Source organism: Schistocerca gregaria, chromosome 2 (assembly GCF_023897955.1).
Source record: "Schistocerca gregaria isolate iqSchGreg1 chromosome 2, iqSchGreg1.2, whole genome shotgun sequence".
Taxonomy (NCBI): domain Eukaryota; kingdom Metazoa; phylum Arthropoda; class Insecta; order Orthoptera; family Acrididae; genus Schistocerca; species Schistocerca gregaria.
The window spans coordinates 939,632,446-939,646,049 of NC_064921.1; the positions used below are offsets into that span (position 1 = coordinate 939,632,446).

The window sequence follows — 13,604 nt, forward strand, 5'->3', positions numbered from 1 at the left end:
CCAATAATACTGCATTCGAGCATTACAGGATTGTTTGTCCTACTCAGCCAGATGCGATTGATCACACCAAGCAGAAATTATGTGCAAGTCATTCTGCATCTTCCTATAGTTACTCATCGATGACACTTTCTGGTAGCCCACGACGTCATCAGCAAACAGTTGCTGATTGCTGCTCATCCTATCAGTTATATCATTTATGTACACAGATAACAAGAGCGGACCTATCACACTTCCAAGGGGCAGTGCTAACGATACCCTTGTCCCTGACAAACACTCTTCGTCCAGGACGACGGAAGAAGTGGTCAAGCCACCCACGTATTTGGAAACCTAATCCGTAATCTCTGAACTGCTTTAACATTCCGCGGTGAGGCGTTGTATTCAAAGCTCACCGAAAATCTAGGAATACGGAATCTGCCTGCTGCCCTCCATCCGTGGTTCGCAGCATGTCGCTTGAGCAAAGGGTAAATTTAGTCTCTCATGATCGTTACTTTTTAAAACCGTGCTCATTCGTTGGTAGCGTTTTTTCAGTCCCGGGTATTCATTGTATTCGAAATCTGAGTAGGTTCAAAAACTCTGCAACGTATCAATGTTAAGGACATCTGTGCAGGCATACGTCTTCGCCGGCACACCGGTCGACACTGGGAAACGTTGTATAGCAGTCGTTTAACTAGGCGCGCCTATGACAAAAGAAGACCAGGACACGCCCCCAGGCTACGCGCCTAAAACGCCCCCTGAGCAGCGTGCATATAGGCAACCACCGCCGACCGAACTGTCCCAACCGTTCAGTCTCTCAAGCTCAGTACGGCACATCGGGACTCAGTTCACACTCTTACTCAATACGTCACACTGTCCTCCATTCCCCCACAGTGATAGCCGATGCATCGCACCTTAGAGAGCTCTGAGGAAACGGTAGTCATTGTATGTAATTCCGATATGGATACGGACATCATTCAAGTTAAGCACTCAACTGGTCCCTGTAATAGAGTATATTTTAACCAAGTGTGCATTTTGTGTTATAATTGGAAGAAAGTGGGCACTCACATATATCACCCTCTCCTCATCCACACAGGAACCTCAGAACATTATAGGAGCGCACAGTCACAACAATATTGATCTCCAATTTTGCGTCTCTATTCTTTTACTTGAAAATCTAAAACACACTAATATGTCCAAAGAGTAAAAGAATACAATGGGTGGCCCATGTAGCCCGTATGCCAGATGGAAGACAGGCGAAGACGGCACTAGCGGGGAAACCAAACACCAAACGTTCCACTAGACGACCAACGCAACGCTGAAAGGACGACCTTGCGAAGAACCTACCAGCCCTGGGAACTGATGACACCTGGGGGAACAGAGCACACAACAGGAAGGAATGGAGGCAGTTTGTGGAAGCAGCGCGTGGTCTGCAAGGCCTGTGATCGCTGAATATCTATCTATCAATCATTCTTTTACTTTTCGTACATAGGAGTCCCATGCGATCTTTTTCAGTAGCTTGGAGCTTTAGGCTGGATGAAAGATTCGGTTGACAAGGAAACTATGCTTATTGCAGGTAAAGATGTCGCCGGCTGATTAGTTACGACCAGACGACCGCCTAAAACCTCCACTAACGAACGTAAGGGTAACAGTTCAACATTTAGAGTACTTATATGTTGAATTACATCGAAGAAAGTACTTAGCTTACTTATGAAGACAGTTGCTAATGGCCTTTATGTCGATTGTCAAAGACACTCTAGTTTGGGATTTATCGAATATAAAAGGCAAATGCTAAACAGTTTAATGACATAGTACCGATAAGGTTCTGCGCATTTTATCTCGCAAGATGTCACATCTCATTTTAGAAATGAGGTAAAACTTATTTTTTTAGTAATATGAAACTGGATATCGAAAGTCTTACATAATCATTTAAAGGGATAAATCTGATCACAGAAATACCGGCAACGTAGGTCTACGCAGGTGTTGTTTCCTTCTAAACTTGCATTCGAAGATGTTCCGAGTATGACGCGCGGATTTGTTTTTTTTTTGTGGTTTTAGGGCGCACAATTACAGTGGTCATTAGCGCCCAGACTAAGTTATGAATGCACTGCGAGGCACAATGTTAAAACAACACTACAAAGAACACTATAAAAGGCACATTAACAGGTAAGGGATTAAAAGAAAACAGCATAATCAAATGTCCTTAGACAGGATAAAACGAAAAACGCGAGCAGCTGCTCCTGGGTCATCCGCTAAAATGGCATCCAGAGTACATGGCAGGCCAAGATCAATGCGCAGTGTATTAAAATTCGGACAGGACGTTAAAATGTGGCGTAGCGTCATCAATTGCCCACATGGGCAGAACGACGTCGGCGCAGCCGTCAGCAGATGGCGATGACTGAACCGGCAGTGTTCAATTCGTAACCGGGCCAAAACGAACTATTCCCGCCGAGAAGGGCGTGAATAGGTCGTCCAAGCTGGGGAGAGATTTCAAGGCCCGAAGCTTGTTTTCACTAAGTGTAGCCCAATCGGCATGCCACAGCGGCGCGGATGTTGCGCCAGATCCGGCTTTTGGTCTAAGTTCATGCACATGCACCATAGCTAAGCGGTGTCTTGCTTATAGGCGTGTAGTGAAAACGGCACCACATCAGCGTCCGATGATAATCTGGGGCAATGCGCTTGGATCATAGCATATCTGAGATTACACAAAAATTCGAGTTTCTGAGGTCAACATGAAAGGTGTGTGTGTAAATTTTCGTAGGAATTTTTCTTGTTTTGGACGTCTGAAATCGCACTCTTAAGGTTTTAAACGCTTAGACATGGGCGGGCAGGGAGGAGACGAGAAGACACAGACAGTTGAGCTTTGGTGATAGCAGTGAACAGTCGAATTTTGGTTTAGCAGCAGAAAGCAAAAAACAATAGATGTTTAGAAACTATACTATGGATTAATGAAAGATTTATTGTGGTGAGAAAAATAACTGATTTTTACATTCGTTAAAATACACTCTTTGTGAAGAATGGATTACAGCTAATGATTAAGTCTGTTTTATTTGCGGCAGTGGTTTCATAATGCAGCATTCTTGGTTCGTGAGACATCCACATCAGGAATCTTTGTTTTTCTTTGGAATTTTGTTTAAGGAAAGATTATACATCGGCAGTTTAATTTTTATAATTATTTGATTATAGTTATCTGATTTCAGAGCAAGCTCGCCTCTTATTGAAGTTCCAGTAAATGTTATTAAATCAAATGATATGAGTTGGGTATTTTTTCATTTAACCAACAGTAATTGCCCACACCCCAAGAGCCAATTTCCATTTTATTTACCACCATTATCAAAAATTATGAACCAAGAATGACAACAATGCCTTCAGAGAACGCAATGCATCTTTGCGTATCTCAGTAGTTAGATTTTGCAGCTCCTTGATCGAGACGCGCTGTAGCTACGACAGCAGTTTGCGCGGCGCTATCCAGTGCGACGTAGGGAAGCCAAATAGTGTAGGAAAGAGATTCTTTCTTTAATTAAATTTCACGTGGACCAAGTGTAGTTTCGAAGTAATCAGTTTTTCATCAAAATTCATTGTCAGATTATGCGGGGTGTTCAAAAAGTCTCTCCGCAGTGCCATATGATTGTTAGCCGCTCGTGCCGTATGATTGTTCGCCTGCCTGGGTTACTTCCCTTCAAGTGGACTCTGCCAGCATTCCACTGTTTCGTTTATCTCAGCCAGCGTCAGTAGTATCGTTGGTGTGTGTCGTTACGTGTTGACGTGGACGTTCAAGTTTAGTTCCTTTGTTCGTTTGTATCGTTTTCGTTACTGTTAAAATGCTAACCATTAAAGAACGTGTGTTTTTAGTCGAACAAGTGTTCAAAGCTGGCGGTAAATACACAGTTTCAGTTCGTCGAACATTTAATTCAGTTTTCCCGGAGGCAACACTTCCACATCGCGATACTGTGCGAGATTTGACTAACAAATTTCGAAGTACGGTTTCAGTGACAGATGAACCGAGAATTGTTCGTCCTGGCGTTTTGTCTGAGAATAAACTAGTCGACATTTCCGATGAAATGCCCAAGAGTCAGCGCAAGTCAGTAAGAAACCTCGCCCAGGGAATCGATGTTAGTGTTGGAACGGACCATAGCTGTAAGGAAAAAATTAGAACTTTTACCATACAAGGTGACAGTCGCACAAGAACTGAAAAAATACTGATCACGGCAAGAGACTGCATTATTGTCAATGGTTCAAAAATTTCGTTCAACAAAGTGGAAGGGATATTCTTAATGAAACTTTTTTCACTGATTAGGCGTGGTTTTATTTATCCGGGTACATGAACTTGCAAAATTCTCGTATGTGGAGTACTGCAAATCCATTGTGTATTCATGAGGAACCACTTCATTCTGTAGAAACAGAAGTTTGGATTACAATTTCTAGACGTCGGATTGTGGGTCCCAAATTTTTCAACGGAACAATAATCGCACAACGATACTGCAGAGATATTCTGTACCCATTCATAGGAGAACTTTGTGTTAAGTTAAGTACTGAACGGTTATTTTCAACAAGATGGTGCAACCGCGCATACAGCTCCCGTTTCAATGTCACTGCTTGCTGATGTTTCTCAAGTGATCGCATAATTTCACAAGGACTTTGGCCTCCACGATCGCCTGAGCTAACAACACCTCACTTTCTTTCGGGGCGCACCGAATGCAACTGTCTATAAAAACTGTCCAAAAATCCATCGATGAATTGAAAACTGTAATATCCACTTTCACTGCTTCTGTTCCAGAAGAAATGTTACAGCTTGTGTTTGGAAACATGATTAGACGAATTGAACTGTGTATTCAACAACAGTGGGGATACTTTCGACATTTAATGTCACAATTAGTAAGTAAAAATGAATATTCAATAAATTAGTAACTTGTACTTCACTGAGTTTCATTACTGCGGCATACGGCACGGGCTAACAATCATATGGTACTGCGGAGAGACTTTTGAACACCCCGTATAGTAACAGTAAGTTTCGGACAGGACATGATTTTCCTAGAATTCTCGCAATTAGTTCTCTAAGCAATCTCGCAGTTGAATATTGACTCCATCAGTTACAGTTACGCAAGCTAGTAGCTTTGGTGTCTGGTATGAACACCATTCAAAACAGGAAGCCCAAAACACAACATTACAGATCCACTGTCAAATGGTTCAAATGGCTCTGAGCACTATGGGACTTAACATCTGAGGTCATCAGTCCCCTAGAACTTAGAACTACTTGAACCTAACTAACCTAAGGACATCACACACATCCACGCCCGAGGCAGGATTCGAACCTGCGACCGTAGCAGCAACGCGGTTCCAGACTGAAGCGCCTAGAATGGCTCGGCCACACCGGCCGGCAGATCCACATTAAAAAAAAATTAAACTGATAACCTTTCGAACAGTGTTTAGGCTTTAGTGGCTATGCAGTATCTCTGAGTCAACGTAACCTCGTCCGTAATCGTCACACAGGAGAGCCCAAAGTGTTTGAAGATCGGAAGTTAACGTTGTCTTCGGAGAGCCATAGAGCGCGATCGACGATATACTTTAAGTCGAATCACTGCCGATTTTAATTTATGACGTGAGGAGCCCGTTTCTAGGATGGCAGTACGGAGTCAAAAGCACTGCGTGTACTTCAGCAACCAGCGATCGAACGTAACACCCGGAGCGTCCGAAAAACGTTTGGCTAGTAGACTTATATCTAAATAGGTAAATAATCTGGGACTGACCTTCCTCGTAGATGGTGTTGGGTCGGTTGAAGCGACTGTACGGCTTGGTGGAGTCGTCCATGGTGCCGCCGTTGCGACGTATGGGCCCTGCAAGAGAAACACCAGCCTGCTCGTTATGTCACTTCGCTGTGGAGTCAGAAGCCGCCAGCTGGTCGCGCGCGCGTCTTGCGAGGCACTGGCTGCGATGCGGGCTCAGTCCGACTCATCGCCGCTGGTACGTGGCCAGCGAACGGTTTCCCATTCCGCAACAGAGCAGCGAGCAGCCACACGTGCACCGAGTACTTCTATGCGTCGTCAGGCGCATTTTCTCTGGCGTTTCGGCAAATATTTGCAATTTCGTTTTTACAGGGTGTTGCTGTAATCAGTTTAAACAATTGATGCTCATCAGTGGTCACATACGACGCCCAGCGCCCGCGGAAAGCGGCGGTTTATTTTCCATGACATACAAAATTATTTTTAAATGTTAAATTTAGGTCCCCATTCGATAGAGCCGTTCCAAATTGGACTAATGCGTTGGTCGTTTGGTCTTATGTATTAACAGGAACAGTAGAACATGGAGAGTAATCAGTACTCCAGCACTGACTGGGCAGCGCTTTTTGATGGCGGTAGCAGTCACTGCGGGCCTGTCGCTGCTCGAATGCTGGTTATTCTTAGTGTTCTGCTTGTAATGGTACTTTAATTACGTAACCATTACGGCACCTCACCTCAACCTCTTGATACCAGCAATCTTCTACTGTGTTTCTGTAAAATAGTTAACATATTTCTGTGACAACATTCAGATTTGATTTCATTAATGTAGAGGTACTTCGATACATCGATATGTATATATTGCAATGATATTATTCTTATCTGTATTCTTTCTTTTGTCACTATGATCTATGACGTACTTGTAACTGATTTTTGGGCGCGTAAGCGGTTATTAGTGTGTCAAGCTTTGGTCGTCATGTTAAGAAGACGCAAATTGTAGTCAGTTTATGAAATGTGAACTTTAACAGTGAGAAAGATATTTTCAAGTATGTTTTATATTGTGAAGTGGTGTTTCGCAACGAGTTATGTGATATTGCAACAAAAGTAATAAAAAAGAAGTGTAACTTTAGATGCTGTTCCTGTTAACACACATCGATAAAACAAACACTGCACTATTCTAATTTGGGACTACTCTGTCGGAAGGACGCATAAAATACCACTTTAAATATTTTGTTTGTAACGGGGAATAAACCGACGCTTTACACCGACGCTGGGCGTTGCATGAAAGATGTGATTAGTATTTGTTAGGGCTGACTGGAGCTACACGTTGCAAAAACGAGACTTCAAATATCTGGCGAAACACCGAAGATAATATGCCTGACGACTCTTATGTGCGCGCGCGCGCGCGCGCGAGAGAGAGAGAGAGAGAGAGAGAGAGAGAGAGAGAGAGAGAGAGAGAGAGATATCTAGCTTTGTTTTCCTCTGTGTGTTAGGCTCTTATGCGGCTCCTTTTCCACCGTACTTTTCCTTAATATGGTGATAAAATAGAGGTCTGATTGTCGCAGTCATGATTTACTGTAACTGCCGATTCCGCCGTTGTGGAACTTCTTCAGATTTTCATAAATCAGAAATATACAGAAAGAGCATGGCCATCCCACTATGTAATGACGAAGGCGTGCTGAAAAGTAATGCCTCCAAATTTATGTGAAAAACTCTGAAAGATATTTAAATAAAATCCTTCCAATCAATATGTGGCATACAGCAAACCAGTGCTTAACAGTACTGGTCAGAAACAGTCTTGGTTGCAATTTTATTATTTTTGTTTTTCGACAACGCGTTTCGACTTCTTTAGGCATCTTCAGGTTTGATCTTCATTTAATATGTCTAAAGTATCGTTATAAGAAATATCCAATTAAGATGAAGCCTGAAGATGCCTAAATAACGCGAAACGCGTAGTTGAAAAATAAAAACTAAAACTGCAACCAAGACTGTTTTTGACCAATACTGTAAGTAAAATATATGTTATTAACATTCTATATACTTATTTTCAGGACTACATATTTGCAGTCCTCTGCCTCTACAGGACTGTGAATTGTAGCGTATAACACTGGGGGGGGGGGGGGGGGGGGGGGTGACGTAACTATGCCGGTGCGTGAGGACAGCGTACTGCAATCGAGTTTCGAATTCGTCGTCACATGGAGCACCCTCTACTTTTGTATGAGAATACCAGACCACGCACGAGCGCTGCGACATCTGCAACAATCCGACGTCTTCAGTTCACTGCGTCGATCGTCCATAAAGTGCCGACTTGGTCCTATTCCATTTTCATCTGTTTCCAGAACTTAAAGAACACCTCTGAGGACTTGGCGTTAATATTGATGAGACGGTGCAAGCAGAGGTGAGGTGGTGGCTCCGTCAACTAAGTCAAACATTCTGCAGTGACGGTATCAATAAACTGGTCTCTCGTTGGGAGAAATGTGTGTGTCGCCAGAATGAGAAATTAGTAAGTATACATGTGGAATAAAGATGCAGAATGTTAGTAAGGTTTGCTTTATACAGAAAGCTTTAAGAGTTTCCACATACAAAATTAGGAGACATTACATTTCAGTAGCCCCTGTTAACTCCATACGATCCTGTAAATGCGCACACGCGCACACGCACACAGTGTAAAAAGTAACCCCTTCTCCAGTATGTTACGTGTAGGCATGTTTTTACAGTGTCTAGTTAAACAATAAAAATACATATTCAAAAATTGTGTCATAAAACAATTCGTATTTTTAAAAAATTAGGAACGATCAAGAACACACGTTCAGAATCAAGTGAAATCTAATAAACTTTTAACATTTATGAAAATAATCTTTTGAAAATAGTAAAATAGTCGTATGGAAAAATACCTAGTTGATAATTAAAAACAACTGACATTAACATAAAATAAAGAATCTTGGGGACAAAATAATCTAAAGTAGGTTTCATAGCATTTTTCAAGTTACAAAGCAATTTTTGTGTGCGGTTTTGCAGGCCGTTGCATCGCAGCTGAAGTGTTTCAGCAGCTTTCTTCAGTTGTCGTGGAGCCAGTGGGTATAGAGATCATGTCTATCCTTTAAAAAAAGTATCCTCCCATTGTGCTGATAATTTGATTGTTCTGTTTTAAAGTCTACAGCTACAAATAAAAAAGGGGAATCTAAATTATTTTTAACTGTCCACAAATATGTTCCTCTTTCTTACAGGCAAAAAAGTTGCATTGTTCCTTTTTTCAATGTATATTGGGTGTACCTCTTGAGAATCATCAAGTACTTTCCATCTGGTGTTTCTCTAGACATTTTCAACTTCGATTTATAATGTGTAGATGGCGGCAGCTCGCTGTTTCATGCGACATTTGTTATCAGAAAGTTGTTTTGTGATCCTTATTACAAAAAAGATGTTGTCTAAGTAGTATTTTGTGCACTCATCCATCAATTGCTGTTTATAATAAGGGTTATCAATACTAACGCTAGTTGAACATCCTTGCGAAGAAGAACTTTTCTGGCAGTTTTATGTGGCTGTACAAAAGTTCTGTGCAGTGTGTGTGTGTGTGTGTGTGTGTGTGTGTGTGTGTGTGTGTCATACTAGACGTCGAATGTTCAATATAAACCAAAATAACATCGGGTGTTCCCCAAGAAAGCGCATGGGACCACCAATGTTCTGTCCATATACATAAAAGGTTTATCAAATATGGAAGTGGCTGTCTCCTATTATTCGACGACGCTGTGGCCTACAGTTAAGCGCCATCGCTGAATGATGTTAAAGAAGTGTAGATGACCGACACAGTATTTCTGCTGGGTGCACTCAACGGTGGCTCTCTTTAAATGTGTAAAGTAACACTTACAGTGCAAAGAGAGAGAACAACATGGTACAAGATTAAAGGACCAACAGGTTACTTTCGATGTCAGCCTAACAATCTACTTACCTAGCAGTGGTCGGTGAATGGAACACTTAGATTTGGTGGAATTAATCATTCATTGGTTTGCGGTGATCTAAAAGTAAGCATATCAAAGAAAGTATACGATGCGTAGAGTTCTGAAAAATTGCGATGCAAGTGTAAAGGAAAATGTAAAGAAGACGCAAGTGCGACTCTTTCTGAAGTACTGCTGTAGTGTTTGTGGTAATCAGCAAATAGACATGACAGCCCATATCGGTCGAATTCAGAGACGTCATGTTAGGGTCTTAATAAGCATTAAATGAACCAATTGCACTGAAATAAAATTAATATATAAATGGATCTGAAATAAACGAAAACACAGTGTCAGAAACTGATACCAATGCAAACTGCTCAGACACGCTGAATCTGCATTGCAAGAAACCTACACTCACTAATGAAAGTGTGTGCCAGACCGAGACAGCAAACAGGCTGGCGCAAGATTTCATTTATCACTATTGGTTTATATACACTGAAGAGCCAAAGAAACTGGACACCTGCCTAATATCGTGTAGGCCCCCCGTAAGCACGCAGAAGTGCCGCAACACGACGTAGCATGGACTCGACTAACGGCTGAATTAGTTCAAATGCTTATGAGCACTGTGGGACTTAACATCTTAGGTTATCAGTCCCCTATAATTTAGAACTACTTAAACCTAACTAACTCAAGGACATCACACACATCCAGGACCGAGGCAGGATTCGAACCGCGACCGGTTCCAGACTGAAGCGCCTAGAACCACTAGACCACACCGGCCGGCCTCTGAATTAGTGCTGGAGGCAATTGACACTATGAATCCTGCAGGGCTGACCATAAATCCGTATGAGTACAAGGGTGTGGAGATCTCTTTTGAACAGCACATTGTAAGGCACCCCAGATATGCTCAATAATGTTCATGGCAGTTTGGTGGCCGGAGGAAGGGTTTAAACTCAGAACAGTGCTCCTGGAGCCAGTCGGTATCAATTCGGAACGTGTGCGGTGTTGCATTGTTCTGCTGGAATTGCCCAAGTCCGTCGGAATGCACAAGGGACACGAATGGATGCAGGTGATCAAACAGGACGCTTACGTACGTCTCACCTGTAGAGTCGTAACTAGACGTATCAAGGGTCCCCATATCACTCCAACTGCACACTCCCCACGCCATTGCAGAGCTTCCAAGAGCTTGAACAGTCCGCTGCTGACATGCAGGGTCCATGGATTCACGAGGTTGACTCCGTACTCGTACACGTCCATCCGCTCGGTACCATTTGAAACGAGACTAGAGCGACCAAGCAACATGTTTCCAGTCATCAACAGTCCAATGTCGGTGTTGACGGGCCCAGGCGAGGCGTAAAGCTTTGTGTCGTGCAGTCATCAAGAGTACACGAGTGGGCCTTCGGCTCCGAAAGCCCATATCGATGATGGTTCGATAAATGGTTCGCAGACTGACATTTGTTCATGGCCCAACACTGAAATCTGCAGTAGCTTGCCGAAGAGTTGCACTACCGTCACGTTGAACGATTCAATTCAGTTGTCGTTGGTCCCGTTCTAGCAGGTTCATTTACCGGCCGCGGAAATGTCTGAGATTTGATGCTTTACCGGAATCCTGTTATTCATGGTGCACTCGTGAAGTGGTCGTACAGCCCTACTTCATCGCTGCCTCGGAGATACTGTGTCCCATCGCTCGTGCGCCGACTATAACACCACGTTCAAAATCACGTAAATCTTGACAACCTGCTATTGCAGCAGCAGTAACCGATCTAACAACTGCTGCAGCGCCGTATTCTGCCTGTTTACATACCTCTGTATTTGAATACGCATGCCTATACCAGTTTCTTCGGCGCCTCGGTGTATGAAGGTATTACAGACATGCTTAGGGAACCTATGGAAGAGAAGCGGCTTGGCTCCCATGCAATCCTGCTGAGTAAATTTAAATGATAGGTATTCGCAAAAGAACTGGGATAAATCAGAGACTTTGATACTATATGTCGGTTTTGACCAATGACGTCATTACAGACCCCAAAATGCAACACAAACGTATTCAAATGCGATCAATAATATTAGCCTTCCCGTTACAACGGCGCTGAAATACAAACGTCAAATAAAGGATCGCACTAATTCTTGATAGTAAGTATTGATAATAACGAGACAATTCTACATTTATACTCCGCAAGCCACCCAACGATGTGTGGCGGAGGGTACTTTACGTGCCACTGTCATAGCCTCCCTTTTCTGATCCAGTCGCGTATGGTTCGCGGGAAGAACGACTATCTCAAAGCCTCCGTGCGCGCTCGAATCTCTCTAATTTTACATTCGTGATCTCCTCGGGAGGTATAAGTAGGGGGAAGCAATATATTCGATACCTCATCCACAAACGCACCCTCTCGAAACCTGGCGAGCAAGCTACACCGCGATGCAGAGCGCCTCTCTTGCAGAGAGTGCCACTTGAGTTTGCTAAACATCTCCGTAACGCTATCACGGTTACCAAATAACCCTTTGACGAAACGCGCCGCTCTTCTTTGGATCTTCTCTATCTTCTCCGTCAACCCCATCTGATACGGATCCCACACTGATGAGCAATACTCATGTCTAGGTCGAACGAGTGTTTTGTAAACCACCTCCTTTGTTGATGGACTACATTTTCTAAGGACTCTCCCAATGAATCTCAACCTGGTACCCGCCGTACCAACAATTTTATATGATCACTCCACTTCAAATCGTTCCGCACGCATACTCCCAGATATTTTACAGCAGTAACTGCTACCAGTGTTTGTTCCGCTATCATATAATCATACAATAAAGGATCCTTGTTTCTATGTATTCGCAATACATTACATTTGTCTATGTTAAGGGTCACTTGCCACACCCTGCACCAAGTGCCTATCCGCTGCAAATCTTCCTGCATTTCGCTACAATTTTCTAATGCTGCAACTTCTCTGTATAGTACAGCATCATCCGCGAAAAGCCGCAAGGAACTTCCGACACTATTTGCTAGGTCATTTATATATATATTGTGAAAAGCAATTGTCCCAAAACACTCCCCCGTGGCACGCCAGAGGTTACTTTAACGTCTGTAGACGTCTCTCCATTGATAACAACATCCTGTGTTCTGTTTGCTAAAAACTCTTCAATCCTGCCACACAGCTGGTCTGATATTCCGTAGGCTCTTACTTTGTTGATCAAGCGACAGTGCGGAACTGTATCGAACGCCTTCCGGAAGTCAAGGAAAATAGCATCTACCTGGGAGCCTGTACGTAATATTTTCTGGGTCTCATGAACAAATAAAGCGAGTTGGGTATCTCACGATCGCTGTTTCCGGTATCCATGTTGATTCCTACAGAGTAGATTCTGGGTTTCCAAAAACGACATGATACGCGAGCAAAAAACATGTTCTAAAATTCTACAACAGATCGATGTCACAGATATAGGCCTATAGTTTTGCGCAACTGCTCGACGACCCTTCTTGAAGACTGGGACTACCTGTGCTCTTTCCAAATCATTTGGAACCTTTCGTTCCTCTAGAGACTTGGGGTACACGGCTGTTAGAAGGGGAGCAAGTTCTGTCGCGTACTCTGTGTAGAATCGAATTGGTATCCCGTCAGGTACAGTGGACTTTCCTCTGTTGAGTGATTCCAATTGCTTTTCTATTCCTTGGACACTTATTTCGATGTCAGCCATTTTTTCGTTTTTGCGAGGATTTAGAGAAGGAACTGCAGTGCGGTCTTCCTTTGTGAAACAGCTTTGGAAAAATGTCTTCAGAATTTCAGGTGTTTAGTATTTCAGCTCTGTTTCAACTCTGTTGCAATGCCATCATCATCCCGGAGTGTCTGGATATGCTGTTTCGAGCCATTACTGATTTAACGTAAGACCAGGATTTTCTGTCAAGTCGGTACATAGAATTTTACTTTCGAATTCACTGAACGCTTCACACATAGCCCTCCTTACGCTAACTTTGACATCGTTTAGCTTATGTTTGTCTGAG

At 43.0% G+C, this 13,604-nt stretch overlaps 1 protein-coding gene across 3 annotated transcripts in view; it reads right to left on the bottom strand.

Moving 5' to 3' along the window:
- LOC126335383 (anoctamin-10) overlaps positions 1-13,604 on the bottom strand; it is a 303,559-nt gene that overhangs the window by 206,309 nt on the left and 83,646 nt on the right. For all 3 annotated transcript variants that reach the window (XM_049998605.1, XM_049998603.1, XM_049998602.1), the window contains one exon: positions 5,721-5,807. In XM_049998605.1, the coding sequence (XP_049854562.1) occupies positions 5,721-5,807 (87 nt within the window). The remainder of the gene's footprint in view (positions 1-5,720; positions 5,808-13,604) is intronic.